Source organism: Anabrus simplex, chromosome 1 (assembly GCF_040414725.1).
Source record: "Anabrus simplex isolate iqAnaSimp1 chromosome 1, ASM4041472v1, whole genome shotgun sequence".
Classification (NCBI taxonomy): Eukaryota; Metazoa; Arthropoda; class Insecta; order Orthoptera; family Tettigoniidae; genus Anabrus; species Anabrus simplex.
Window position 1 is genome coordinate 879196341 of NC_090265.1, and position 15628 is coordinate 879211968.

Here is a 15628-nt window from a genome sequence, read left to right on the forward strand (position 1 = left end):
ACCATGGCTGGAGCCTAAGGCCAAAAATTACGACCCCGAAAAATTCTGTCTTGTGAATGAAAATAATTAGTAAAACACGTCCGACAGTCCAATCGTTATACCTCCCACAAAACCAAACGTGAACACATGACCAATTGCCGTACGTCTCTTTACCATGGAACAAGTATTTTGTCGATATCATAGACGCTCAAACTCAGGTAACACAAGACGAAGGATGTAACAGTGATTATGACATGGATGACTACGTTTATTATTATTATTATTATTATTATTATTATTATTATTATTATTATTATTATTATTATTTTACGGCCGCATTGGACCACTGTAGTCAATTTTTGTCCGGTCTTCTATGATGTTTTATGTTTTTTTTTCTTTTCCGATCTTCCAGTATTTCTTCATTCTATCTGATATTCGTTGTCGTTCTTCTTCTGAAAGTACCCTTTTAGTTGTTTCTCTTTTATCACATTTTGGTAGGAATCTAACTTTACTATTCTTCAATTTATTTACTTTGTTTGATTTATTTTTTTCCTCCAGTGTAATGTCTTTCATGTCTTCTTTTATTTTATACAGACAGGTTGTTGCTTTTGTTTCCAAAGCTTTTCCAAAATTCTGCGTATTAACCTGCCTTGAGGTGTTCTCAACAGTTGACCAAAGAATGATATTCTCTTCTTTTTCATGAAATCCGTTATAGGTTCTATTTCCTGATATACTATTGAGTTTGGGATGATACGCCATTCTCCTTTTTGGTACTATGTATAAAAGATAATTTTTTCTTTTGTAATAGGAGATTTGGTTGGGGTAAACCTATGTTGTAGCTTACTAATTTGCTCATTAGAGATATTCATTCCTGGAAGATATTAAAATATGTAGACTATTTTTCTGAGTTTTTAAAACATCGCTTTTGTTTTCACCCGAATTAAATGACTTCAAAGGTTTTCCTTATTCGTTGGGTTCGACCATTGTATTCGCAACTCGGCATATGGTTCCGCTGAATACTGCGTTCCCAGTCAGGACCCAACGATACCGGGTTTCACGTAGGCGAGGCCTTATCTCTGATAATTGTTTGCAAGCTGTTATCGTGTTCATTGTGTTGTAACTTGTAGTGATTACAGAAAGAGCTATGTATTCCAGAGTTCGTGCAATTCTACAGCGCGCTGCTTACGTCACTATTGCCTGACAGACTTTTTAACAGTTGCTATACATGTTACTATGATATTTCATCCCACCAATATTGGTGGCAACTTCGCTCTGTTTTATGATTACTTCCTATTTCTCTTGCACTCTCCTACGTGGAAAACTAATGTCTTTGAAACAGATCTGTGACGGGTTGTAAATTGAATGTAATACCAGCTTACATTTCCTATTCCTTTGGATAGTAAAAAAGCAAAGCAAAGTCACCTCCATACAGGCCATGAAGGCCCTTGGAGGAGTGGACGGTAAAGGCTTCCACCATTGTCAACCTCGGCACCTGATGGGGTAGAGTGGTTAGCTGTACGCCCGGCCGCCTTTGCCCCCAGGAATTAACTTGGTACTCATTTTTGGTGTAGGCTGAGTGAACCTCAGGGCCATATGCACCTCCGGAAGTGGAAATCTCGTTTCGTAAATTTTACGACTTCCTGACTGGGATTCGAACCCAAGTCCTTCCGGGCGAACCGAGCACGCCTTTAAAGCCTCGGCCAGGCAGCCCCCTTTGGATAGTACAGATGTTTAAATATGAGTTAATTGCAGGGTAAAAGAAAAACCACAAGAATGCCGTCCCAAAAGCAAGTTCGCATAGAGCACGGGCGGTTTGAACTGACAGTTAATCATTGTAATTATTAAATTATTTTCGGCAATTTTTTTTCGAAAATTTTCACGTTTAAAGTATGAAGCAACTTTTCACAAAGTGATCGTTGTCAGAGTTAACAAAATGAGAACACACACTTAACTTCGACCATGAACAGTTAACGAAGAACCCATTAATCACCACGCTGTACAGCACGACCGCGATAAGCCAGCATGCTCGGAGACCTGCCACTGCCGGATTATCAAATATGCCGGGAATATCAAGGTCATTTTAAAAACCTGGTTTAAACAACGGGATATAAATAAAAACTACAGTTTTAACGTACAAAACCACACAGTAGTTGTTTATTTAACGCAACAGAAGATATCGTCGCTGCACCGACAAAACCTCGTATTCCACAATGCTGTTCCTATCCAGTATTCTCCTTAAGATTGGTCACGCCTCCCAGCCACATGCAGTCCATCACAACAAGTTTCGTTGCTATTTTCCTACTGTATGTTACTCTGTAAAGGAAAATGAATCTTAAATCTCTCTCTCTCTCTTTCTCTCTCTCTCTCTCTCTCTCTCTCATTATATATATATATATATAATAACATGTTTGACTGACCGATTGTTTGACTGATTCATCATCGCCGAGCCAAAACTACAGGACATAAAGAAATGAAATTTTGGGGATACATATATAGAGTGTAGGTGCTCAAGAAGGGAGGATTTTTGGATATTGCGTCACTAAGGGAGTGACAAGAGGGGTGAATTGTTTAAATGATTATATCTATATCTCAAAAACTTAAAAGTTAACAGACGAAAAAAATTGGTATTTGAAATCTCCTTAAAAAGTAAAAGAAACCTGTATTTTTTGTTTTCGGAAAAACCCATTAAGGCGGTGCAAAAAGGTGAAAAATGGGTTGAATACCTTTTGTGAGGATACTTATACTCAAAAACTGAAGATGTTCCGGCATGAACATTGGTATTTGGAACCTCCTTTAAAAGTAAAGAAACACGAATTTTTTGTTTTTGGAAAATCCAATTAATGGGGGGGGGGTGAACACGAGTGACAATGCGGGCGAATTAAAAAAAAGACAGTATCGACAGTATATTTCAGAAACGTAGCATGTTACAGACGTGAAAACTGGTATTTGGAATCTCTTGTACATTATACTGTAGCAGTGCGTAAGTACGTCATGCAAACATACATTCCAACATTACGGTACAGTAAGGTTCATTTTCCTTGGAAAAGGAACCTACAACCCAAGGAGAGAACATTAAAACGCTGAGGAGGAGGAGGAGGAGGAGGAGGAGGAGATGATATTGTTATTTTATCTGAGTGTGTGTAGAAGATCAGGACAAATTGTTGAATGATATGGGACAGTCTTGCAGGAGAAGTACAAGATCAAAATAAATCCATCCAAAACAAAAATAATAGTATGCAGTCGAACAAAGTCAGATGATTCACGAAATGCTGGATTAGGAAGTGAAGTCGTCCGCCTCTGTGGTGTAGTGGTTAGTGCGATTAGCTGCCACCCCCGGAGGACCGGGTTAGATTCCCGGCTCTGCCACGAAATTCGAAAAGTGGTACGAGGGCTGGAACGGGCTCCACCCAGCCTCGGGAGGTCAACAGAGTAGAGGTGGGTTCGATTCCCACCTCAGCCAGCTTGGAAGTGGTTTTCCGTGGTTTCCCCACTTCTCCTCCAGGCAAATGCCGGAATGGTACCTAACTTAAGGCCACGGCCGCTTCCTTCCCTCTTCCTTGTTTATCCCTTCTAATCTTGCCATCCCTCCGCCAGGCCCCTGTTCAGCATAGCAGGTGAGACCGCCTGGGCGAGGTACTGGTCATGCTCCCCAGTTGTATCCCCAGACCCAGAGTCTGAAGCTCCAGGACACTGCCCTTGAGGCGGTAGAGGTAGGATCCCTCGCTGAGTCCAAGGGAAAAACCGACCGTGGAGGGTAATCAGATTAAGAAGAAGAAGGAAGTGAAGTCTCAAAGGAAGTAGATGAATATTGTTGCTTATGTAGCAGAACAACAACTGCAGAAGTAAGGAGGACATAAAACGGAGACTAACACAAGCAAGGAAAGTCTTCCTTTAAACAAAGAAATTTACTAATTTCAAACATTAATATAGAAATTAGACGTTTTTGCGTACTTTCGTCTGGCGCGTAGCATTGTATGGAAGTAAAATTGTGGACAAAAAGTAGCCAAATTATAAAGAGAATAAAAACTTTTGAAATGTGGTGTTGCAGAAGAATACTAAAGGTGAGATGGGTGAATCGAATCACAAATAAAGGCATACTGAATCGAACTAGTGAGAGAGGCACGATTTGGCGAAATTTGACCAAAAGAAGGCATAGAATGATAATGTTCCGTTATTTTTTTGAGGGAAGTGTAGAAGATAAGAACTGTAGAATACCATAGCATGAATGTGACAAACGGATTACAGTGGATGTAGGAAGTAGAGTTGTCCGGCCCCGCGGTGTAGGGGCAACGCGTCTGCCTGTCATCCAGCGGCCCCGGGTTCGATTCCCGGCTGGGTTAGGGGTTTTTAATTGTAAATGATTAATATCCCTGGCCTGGGGACTGGGTGTTTGTGTTGTCTTTAATGTTCATTTCCTCACATTCAACACTCTACTCTCCCGCCATTTTCAAATACACGCAGGTTCATATGGCGCAAAGTATGGGCTGAAGATGATCTTAGGCCGACGCCCCGAATAAATAGCATATTTTAAAAAAGGATAGAAATGAAAAGTTTAGCATAAGTATGGTGAGCTGCATCGAACTGATCTAAACAACAACACCAACAACAAAAGTGAATTTACGTACTTCTAAGTAATAAAGTCCTGTAGATGCTGGACTAAATTAAATTTTTAAACAGATGTTTTTTATTTTTTTACACGTTGTCTATGAGATGGTGCTGCACTACACAGTATAGAACGTAACCTTACCGACAGATCCACAGCATATTAGGATTATATCCAAATGTGTTCAGCAGTTTCCTTGTTCATGGACAACTCTGCTACTGACGTCGGACTGGACCTGTAATGTTTCCGCCTATTTGGCTGAATAGTCAGCATCGTGCCCTTCGGTTCAGCGGGCTCCGGGTTCGATTCCCGGCTGCGTCTGCGATTTAAGTCTCGTTTGGTTTATTCCTATAGCTCGGCAACTGGGTGTTAGTGCTAATCTTAACACTCACATCTTCATTCACACACAACACACCACACCACCAACTACCACAGAAACATCCAATAACAAATGCATACATCCCTCTACTTATGGTTTGCGTCAAGAAGGGCATCGGGCCGTGGAACTGGTCCACACCCACATATGCTACAGAGATCGCAACAGTAATCCCGCACGAGAATGGGAAAAGTAGTCGAGAAAGAAGAAAATAAGTTGGACTGGAACCTGTAATCTTTCTCTCTACACATCTGCCTGCTCGTCTTTTGTTTGTATTTTCTTATTATAGGATGCCCATTTTCCGAACCTGTGGCATTTGATTGCGAGTACTGTAACTTAATGACTACTAACCTGTGAGCCCAGGAGGAGGCAGTGGCGCCGGGGGAGGTGGTGAAGGTGTGACCGAACCATTGACTCCGGGTGCTTCGAACAAATCCTTGACGCGGTTGTAGATGAGCTCGCGCGGGTTGTGGAGATAGAATGGGTCGCTATGGTTGCTACTGGTCGTGCTGGTGTTACTGCTCGTACTGCTACTACTGCGGGGTCCATGAGCCATAGGGTTGATATACAGTCCATCCTGCTGAGGAGGTGATGGCGGTGAAGGTGTTGACGGAGCCTGCACACCGCTAGGAGGGTGCAGATAGAAGGGCTCCACACCTCCAGGTCCACAATCCCCATGGGAGCACTGAAAAAAGAGGGTGTCGAACGTCATTAATACAATTAGGAACAGGAAACGAAATACAATTCTTAATTATATTTTCTAAGAATATGATACATTTACAGCATATGTAAAAGAGTGAAGTTATCTGTATGATGACCTAGCTTTCTTTTCATGGGTATCTCTAAGGAAAATTATTTCTTCAACTGATAAAAATACCTTGTTTCTTGCTTTGTGGATAGGACAGTATTCCAGGTTGTATATAGTTGCTTTCTAACGAAGGCTGTTATCAGAATGATGAATGACATGACATGCCCCCTTGTAAACCTTAAGGAACTGTCAGAGTTTTGATTTTATATCCTATGAACGAATGCGACTGTGGAGCGCTTGCTTACTCTTCTGAGTGTAGGTTAGACAAAAGAGAGAAATCATATGGGCATTGACACGTTGAAGGTTGTAATTACAGTAAAACATCCATTCTCGGAGAATTTGTCCGTGAGTGTGCGACTATCTCTGGAAAAATCGTAAGATTTTGTCTCAGATTTTCGGGTCTGCAAAATGCACTTCGCAGTTCTGAAGACAGTTCAAGTCTCAGGAACGTCAATAGTACAACTGGACGCACAATTTAAAGTGTAAGTTAGCCTAATTATATTGTAGCTCTGGTAACTTTAAAAAGATCTCGGTTTTGGACGTGCAAATTCTGGGATCTTTACTACATAGACAGCAAATTTTCTGTCTTGTAATGTTCCATCATAACCTGAATTATTTCCCAGGGATGAATTAATATAGTTTTAAATTCTAATACAGTACACTCTAATATACTTTATTATGCTACAAACGTGACAAACGAAAGATACAGAACTTCAGTATAGATCTCTGCGTCTAATTATAGTACAGTTGCTACCCAGTGGGGATTTCTCTCTGTTTAGGTCAGATTACGAAGGTATTTTGCTTTTTGTATATCAGGCAGATTGTTGCAAGCTAAATCCCAGTAAGTCTGTATTCCTCATTATATACAGAGTAAATTTTGACTCAAGATTAAGTTCCTTATTGGAAAAATGGCGAATCCCAACCCAGGGACAAAATTTGCTTTTTGCTAGAAATATACAGTCCTGCTATGCAGTTAAACACTGACCAATATGTAATTTAACAGGGATACGATTTGATGGTGCAGTGGAAGGGGTGGGATTTTAACAAATAACGTCTGTGGGTGGAATGGCTGGCGTTAAAGATGTTTTCGGGAAAATCGTTACTAAATGCAAGAAACGTTCAAAAATACTTAGGCAAGGGTGAAGAACAGATGTAAAAGGTATAGAAATAAAAAGATTTATAGAATTTCCCAGGGGTCATAAAGAGCTAGGTGAACTTTCTGCCCTGTTGCCCAATGCCTCAGTCGATTGATCTGTTAGTGATGTTACCTCCATGTGTGTGACTACAGATGAACCAGAGCTTGTTGAACTTTATAATTGCGGGTATAAGCGCAACAGTGGCCTAATCAACATATTTTTGAATGAAGTGCGACATTGGCCTATGATAGTCCTTTATGTTACAGGAATCCGGCGCACAGACATCACATCATAAATGATAGCTGCCTCTGTGGATCAGTTGGTAGAGTGTCGGCCTCCGGATCCCAAGATAGCGGGTTCAAACCCGGCAGAGGTAGTCGGATTTTTGAAGGACGAAAAAAAGTCCATTAGACACTCCATGTCGTACGATGTTGGCATGTAAAAGATCTCTGGTCACACATTTGGTGTTTACCCGACAAAATTCATTAAATCTCAGCCATAGACGCCCAAGAGAGTTTCTGTTTACTCGGTCTGCCATCTAGTGGGCTTAGAGTAAAACGGAACGTCGTAATTGACGAGCAGACAGCCAGATGGCGTCAAATTGAAATATCTGCACACGGTAGCTGAGGCCATACGATTATTATTATTATTATTATTATTATTATTATTATTATTATTATTATTATTATTATTTTCATCATCATCATCATGAATGATGGCAGCAGATGGCTCTGCCCACTCCAGACACTAAGTTTAGACCACGGTACTATACTTTTATTCACGATAAACAATTTAATGCCGAAGATCACACTTAATTAAGAATTTTAGGAGCATCTTTACCGTGTATCATATCTTTTGAAAGGTTTTTGATTGTTTAATTCGGTCTTTAGCATTCGACTCATCATTTCAGCGTTGCGCAGTCTTGGGTAGCAGTTTTTAATCGATGCTAGATACAAAGTTAAAGTGTGAGGAGGCGAAGTATTTATTGTGTCTATAACATACTTTGCTAATCCTCCGAGTGTGCCCACCCGATTCTCGCTTTAAGAAACAAAAGTAAAGTTTAAAAAAACAGTAGTAGTTTAAAATACGCATCTTTGTTTTTTAGAATATGATTTACGTCACACCGACATAAGATGGGTCTAATGGTGACGATGGGATAGGAAAGGACTAGGAGTGGGAAGGAAGCGGCTGTGGCCTTAATTAAGGAACAACCCCAGCATTTGCCTGGTGCGAAAAATGGGAAATCACGGAAAACCACCTTCAGGGCTGCCGACAGTGGGGTTAGAACCCCGCACGGCCAACTTGCTCGGTGGTTGTTGTTGTTAAACACCAACTAAGGTCTTTCTGATTAATTAATGGATACGAATCATTTGTCCGCCTCCATGGCTAAATGATCGGCGTAACAGCCCTTTGTTCCGAAGGACTGTTTCGACTTGGCGAAATTAACAGGTAATGTCAACCCCCAATAAAAAAGTGAAAAGGCCAGGAAGAAAAAGAATGTATGATAATGATTTGAAATATAGCTGTGATATTATTTTGTTTAACAAGGCGGCACGATTTGCAGGAGTCATGGTATCATTCCTTTAAGAACTCATACTCACCCTACTAGGAGGTTCAGACTTTGTGTGGTTGATCTTGTTGCGAGAGTCGTTGTAGTCAGGAGTAGTTCCATGCTGCACCAGCAGGCTCAGACACTGAAACAAAATGACGTGAGTTTATTACGAGCCAATTCAATTCATCTACACTTAAGAAAAAACAATTGTTTGTATCAGAATGTCGCATTTTGAAAATTAACGTAGAATATTATTTAAAATGTTCAAGCTTTTCAGGTCTTTTCAATAGTGAAAATACCACAGTTTCGCCTTAGTGTGGCAGTGACTCGTCAGTTTGCCACGTCTTTCCAAGACCCTGGCAGCTAGTGCGCCGCTGAGACACCACTGCAGTGATTGTACACTATGTATGTTCCTCCACTTGTACAAATGCTTGACTTTGGCTTTTATTCATCAACCTGTGAAAAACAGGGTAATAATGGTCCGCCTGACAATACATTGATTATAAATTTAGTATATATTGCTTACTGCTTATTTAAATCGTAATACCATTGTATATGTTTCGTGAGATAGAACTATTCTCTCTTCAGCGATAATAACATCCCTAAGGAGATATTTAAATGTATAATGCACAAAAGTTTAAAATAAATCTGAATGTTTCAGACATTTTATTTTAATGAGAGATTTATTTTAAGGTTGTGTGCGTTAAAATTTTTAGTATATCCTTAGGGATTTTGACATATTATCGCTGAATAAGAGAACGGATATCTTTTTCGAAACATATACAATTATAGTATGATTTAAACCAGTAGTAATCAGAATATAAATATTGTATAAACAATAGTACTAAAATGCAAACCATTATTAGCCCTGTTTCTCACAGGTTGATGAATATTAATAGAGGGAGTGGTTTCGTGTTCATGAGCGTCGCAGTCTGCACATGCTTCCCTTCTGCATGGAGTAATAAACTCAGGCGTACCGGATTACCTATCATCAAAATTTAATTAGGCCTACCTTTTCTATCATAATCACGATACAAGATCTGGTTCCTCCTTAACTATATCTCTCAGTCACTCCAGGGCTTACTACTGCTCCTTTGTAGTCACTGCCGTTAGGTTGTGGAATACCCTCCCTGCTAACATTAGAGATTTGCTTTCTTGTAGGAGATTTATGATGCATTGCCGAAACCACTTGCTGAATACTTCTAGCTGACTTGTAAGATGAGTGAAGTCTGAATGAGTGCAAGACTGAGCGTATATTCACAAAAATTAGAAATGCAGTTGCTAGTTATAGGTTTTTACTGTTTCTCCTTATTTTATTGTGACTATTGTTAGTTTTATAATTATTATCATGTTCATTTTATAGTCATATTGTACATTCTATCATTATTCCTATTATTACTATCTCCATAGAACTATTATATTTTTAATGATTTGTTGTATTTTAAAAAAAGTTACATTTCTGTAAAATAATTTTTTGAAGAGTGTGGTTATGTGTAAGAAAGGGCCTTGAGCCTGAACTTCGCCACGAATAAAATACAAATTACTTATTTTAAAAAGCCGATCTAACAGGAACAGAAAATGGTCAAGTTTATTAAACTGGCTTTTATGTCAAAAATTAAGTTCCCAAAACGAAACCATAATTTACTTTCGATGAAATGAAATTATTAATAAATTGTGATTGAAAAGTGCTGTATTTAATTATAATATTTTACTAACTGCGGTTTGAATAATAATAATTTTCACCAATTCTTTTTATTTTTTATTTTTGAAGAGAGCGAGATGCCAGATTTTTGGCCCACTGGACTTTTTACATACCGATGTATGTGTGGGTACGAGGCTGGTATATTAGAGTATGATTTCATAAAATAATGTTCTTTGAATTAGAATCAAATGTTAATTTATATTAGTCATGATTATGATTATTCACGCACCTGTGTGCCACAAAAATTCCGTGCTCTCTTTGATTAAATTCTTATTATTCGAAAGATCGAAATTTTAAGCTGTTTTTGACCGGCACGCCAACGATGGGTGCCAAATGGGAGTCTGTGACATCGTCAAGGACGAGTGCGTTTTGGTAGATTGTATACAGGGTGATCTGAAACAACGTCAGCAGGGTATGTAAGCATTAGAGGGTTGGACATACTGATTAATAATTTGAAGAAAATGAATCGATATCTCACGCCTTTGTCAGTTTATCAGCTACTGAAGTTAGCCAATCAGATCACTTCGCGGGTGAATTCAAGTAGGCTTTGCGAGGCTGTGTTGCTTAATATACACGTGACTTAACACCAGCACGAGAGCACCGGTCGAAGAATAAAACTTCGCCAGGGAAGGGGTTTGAATACGGGCCTCCGAGCTGATACGACCGCGCTACGGTGATACTTGCTGTTTTTTTTCCTGGGCATAGCTCTCAAGCTGGTCTTAAGTCTCGGTCAGATTTAGCAACACTGACGCGGAAAGCCCATTTGAATTCGCCCGCGAAGCGATATGATTGGCCAACTTCAGCAACTGATAAAAATTACAACGGCGCGAAATAGTGATTTTTATTCAATTATTTTTCTGCTGTTAGCTTTACGTCGCACCGACACAGATAGGTCTTATGGTGACGATGGGACAGGAAAGGCCTAGGAGTGGGAAGGAAGCGGCCGTGCCCTTAATTAAGGTACAGCCCCAGCATTTGCCTGGTGTGAAAATGGGAAACCACGGAAAACCATCTTCAAGGCTGCCGATAGTGGGGTTCGAACCCACTATCTTCAGGATGCAAGCTCACAGCTGGGCGACCTAACCGCACGGCCAACTCACCCGGTTTTCTTCAAATTACTTATCGATATGACCAACACTCTAACGCACATATACCCAGTTCATGTTGTTTTCGACAACTATGTATAAAAACAGGGTTCATGAAGAATATAAAATATATTGCCGAAAATTCTGCTCCAGAAAAAATGAAATGGCGTATGGCTTTAAGTGCCGAGAGTGTCCGAAGACAAGTTCGGATCGCCAGGTGCAGGTCTTTAGATTTGACTCCCTTAGGCGACCTGCGCGTCGTGATGAGGATGAAAGGATTATGAAGACGACACATACATCCAGCCCCTACGCCAGCGAAATTAACCAATGATGGTTAAAATTCCAACCCTGCCGGGAGTCGAACGTGGGACCCCTGTGACCAAAGGCCAGGACGCTAACCATTTAGCCATGGGGCCGGATGCAACTCCAGAATGTCCGGCCGAGTGGTTCACACGTACCGTACGCAGGCTTTTTGAGACCAAGTTGGCCGGTTCGATGGTAGCTCAGTTCACTGGTATTTGAATGTACTAGAAATCGCCAGCAGGGCAATATTCCGGCAGCGTGGGAGGTACAATCAGTGATTTCATCATCTTCTAAGGATGGGTTTAGGAGATCTACGTATCTATGTGGAGATGAGCGTTGGATTGGATTTTATTGGAAATAAATAAATCGGGGTATACAATATACCCCCGAGGATGGGCGCCTTCAACGCTTGGATTCGAAGCTCGCGAATCCAGGATTTCACCTTTTTCGCTATAAGCCATAGAGGGAAGCATACGCACACGGTACTCCCGCTCTTCGTTGCAGCGGGTAAGAACAATGCAGCAGTAAGAAGTTACAAACTTGTACTGGAATGAGAACGCGGGAGTGTGTTGCACAAATGACAGCTCACAATTAAAACAATTAGATCCGAGCTGAAATGCAAGTAATTTCAAATAGTGTGCCTTCAAGGCAGTATGGTACATTAAGGTGAAAGCTCGTCTTGTCCCATCCTCGCTCACAAAGCCGTTATGCAACGGTAATTACTGCGTTATAAGCTTAGCGTTAAATTGTCCCGCTGGATGAACGTCAAGCGTTAGCAAGGAGATGGCAAGCTTCATTCAGACCTTCGTTTGCCATCTCTTGAAAAGTATGATTTATGTTTCTACCTTCTAAAGAAATTTGCATTTGGCCTCCGCGGCCATCCTGATAGCTTTCCAAGTGATTTGACCAGATCCACCTTGGTGTAAGACGTAGTGTGGCCGGTGGTGCCCTATATCTTCTGGTATGGACTTGATGAAATTTGTTACTTTAACTCACGTGTCTCAGTTTCATGCTTGGCTCCGGCAATATGAAAGTGAAGTATGAGCTATTTGTTTTATGTTGCATCACGATGAGATCAGAAAAGGCTAGGACTGGGAAGGAAGCGATCATAGCCTTATTAAGGCTCAGCTCCATCATTTACCTGGTGTGAAAATGGGAAACCACGAAAAACCTTCTTCAGGGGTGTTTGAACCCAGTCTCTCCCTAACACAAGCTCACAGCTACGTGACCCAAACCACGTAGACAACTCTGTCGGTGAAATAAGAGCATTGCTATAAAAGTTTTGTAGTAATTCCACTCCTTTTGCTGTGAGGCTCTGTGACGACTGATGTGGAAGTGTCACTCATTGGGTCAGATGCCTTCTGCGCTTCAGCGGGCGTGGCGGGCTGATATGGAATAGCACCACCTGGCTTCGCGAGGAAAACGACGGGGAAACTATCTCACTCATTTCCCTAGTACAACTCTTCAGCGACGCCTTAGTGATCTATGACAGCTGACTGTATCTGTCGAGGATGCAACAAACCTTCGGGCTGAGGACCCGACCGACTGAACGAACGAAAATCTCTTAAGATGTTCCTAATACGAGAGCGAATCAAAAAGAAATATTCCATAATGTTTTGTAGAAGAAAAGGTAATGATACGTGAAGATAAATAAGGTACCTATTTCAGTACCACTTCTGTATTTTCCGACCTATCAACAAAGTTATTCAAGCATTTGCTATAGGGTAAAATGAGTTTCCTTTCCTTAACGACAGGAAGTGGGTCGTGTTCGTTGAACACCTCTAACAGAGTCAAGTGTTACACGTCTGTTCTTCTGTAGCACTTCTTCAATAGTATTAACGAATGTGTCTGATGTTGATGGACGGCTACTGGCATAAGTTATGTCTTCTGATATGTCTTTTTTCCTACAAGTAGCACAGTAGAATACATCCGCAGGATCATGTGCCTGTCGTAATAATAGCTACACATATTGGGAATAGTGAGGTCGAATCCCATCTTTGACCACCTTAGAAGGCAATTTCAGGGGATAATATGCAACAATTCATCCTACACCCAAATACTAGTCGTACAAGTTATCAGCCAGACTTCACATACATTAAGTAAACGGGATTATGCACTGCGGTGCTCCGACCCCTCTAAAATGAAGTACCGAGGAGAATACATTCGAGGACATGACTGCCAATGAGGAGACTGTTCGCCGTTGAGACAGAAGAAGATAAACGAGGAACTGGTAGTGAATGCTGAAGGTTATCTGAAGTAAAAGTAGGAAGGTAGGCCTCCCGAGGAATTGCAAGGGCATGAGATTCCAAAGAAGGAACTTTCTATTAAAAGCTATTCATTGGAACAAAGCTCTCACATGTCAGTCTCCTGTGAGTCACTTGTGTGCAGTGAGACCTTGTTACGTTCTTCTGTCCGGATCTAGAACGAGTCTCTTAAATTATGTGTATACTTAATTAGAAATGATATTGTTTTCCGTAGAATGAAAATGTTAGTATTAAAGTTTTCTATTTTTAGCATTCCTACTCCGGTTAGTATTTGTTGATTCATTCGAGAAGGTCTGTATAATAGTAATGGTATTTGTTTTATGTCCCTTTAAGTACTTTTCTGGTTTTTGGAGACGCCGAGGTGTCAACTTTTCAGTCCACCAGGAGTTATTTTACGAGTCGATATCTACCGATACCAGGCTGCGTATTTCAGCATTTTCAAATACCACCGGACTTAGCCGAGACCAAACCGACTAACTTGGGCAGAGAAAGTCAGGGCTCTACTATGTGAACTACTCAGCCAGATGATCCCAGAATTACTTTGAACACCAGACTCGCCTTTAAGAAAAATGAGAACTTAAGTCATTAAATGTTTGGAAAAATTCATATTGCTATTAAAGAAAAACATCACTTCAATTTTTATCTGGTCTGGTAGGCCCTATATCGTTTCTAATAATTTAATGAAGACTATTCTGAGGTTGGTCATAACTATGTGGCGTTTATTTTCGTATTACCGGTAAAAATTAATGTTACGAGCGACACTTACTGTTAGTCTTAAAGTCGTAAAAGTTTTAAAGTATATTCTTTAAATTTACCGACATACGTCTCCGACTTTTGAACACTCTCGAAAGTTATTCAACGTTATAAGTCCACAACCTTCATTACAAGACGTGAACCAACTTCTGGAGCTGCCCCATACAATGTCCATTTCACTGCGCACTACATTTATCATCTCTATTTGGGGGATTTACTGGATAGGAAGTGTTTACTGTCTACGTCGTTGTGGCATTTATTCCAATGCGACTAGGTCTAACAATTTGGAATAAGGTATGAAAATAATATACTGGGATTGCACAAGTATTATTCCAGAAGTTTCCGGCAGTAAAGTGATTTAAAAAAGGCAGTGGAAGATGACTCACTCTGCTAGTTTTCTCGAGCGCTATTGAATTGAACAAGATGGAATAAGATTTCGAGAGGACAACTCTTTGCCTTTGAAATTCGAAAACTGCCTGTATATTTTCCAGAAGGAAATAATACACCTCTCAAAACAAATTACAGCAGAACCTCATTAATCCGAACTAATTGATGATTGTGATGATGATGATGATGATGATGATGATGATAATTGTTGTTGTTTAGAGGGACTTAACATCTAGGTCATCGGCCCCAAATGGTAGGAAATGACACGAAATGTAATGACGATTTAAAAGCCCAAAACCCATTCACTGACCCGAATACAAAACGTGATAATGAAGAATGAATGGATGAATGTAAATTTAAAATAATCAGCGGATCGAACTCACAATATTGAAAGTTAAAAAAATTCCAAAATTAATCCGCTAACTAGAATTCAAAAAAGAAACGATGAACAATGATTACGAGCTTAAAACAATCAGTGGATTCGACCCGCAATGCCCATCCTTCCCAGAAACTATTTTAAAACAATGGCATATACTGACCAAAGGACTGCTTCCAAAGCACAATCCTAAATCGATGATGCTTGTGGTATAAAGGGTCCAAAATCCAGGTCAACGGTCCCTCACAATGATACTTACCGCAAGGAAAATAAGAACTATGGTATTTCTCACGCAGCGGTACTA

The 15628-nt window shown here is 40.3% G+C and overlaps 1 protein-coding gene across 2 annotated transcripts in view; it reads right to left on the reverse strand.

Moving 5' to 3' along the window:
• Positions 1–15628, reverse strand: part of f (forked) — a 241483-nt gene that overhangs the window by 104416 nt on the left and 121439 nt on the right. For both annotated transcript variants that reach the window (XM_068225272.1, XM_068225271.1), the window contains exons 4-5: positions 8504–8596; positions 5310–5643 (exon numbers count right to left, since the gene is read on the reverse strand). In XM_068225272.1, coding sequence (XP_068081373.1) covers positions 5310–5643; positions 8504–8596 — 427 coding nt within the window. The remainder of the gene's footprint in view (positions 1–5309; positions 5644–8503; positions 8597–15628) is intronic.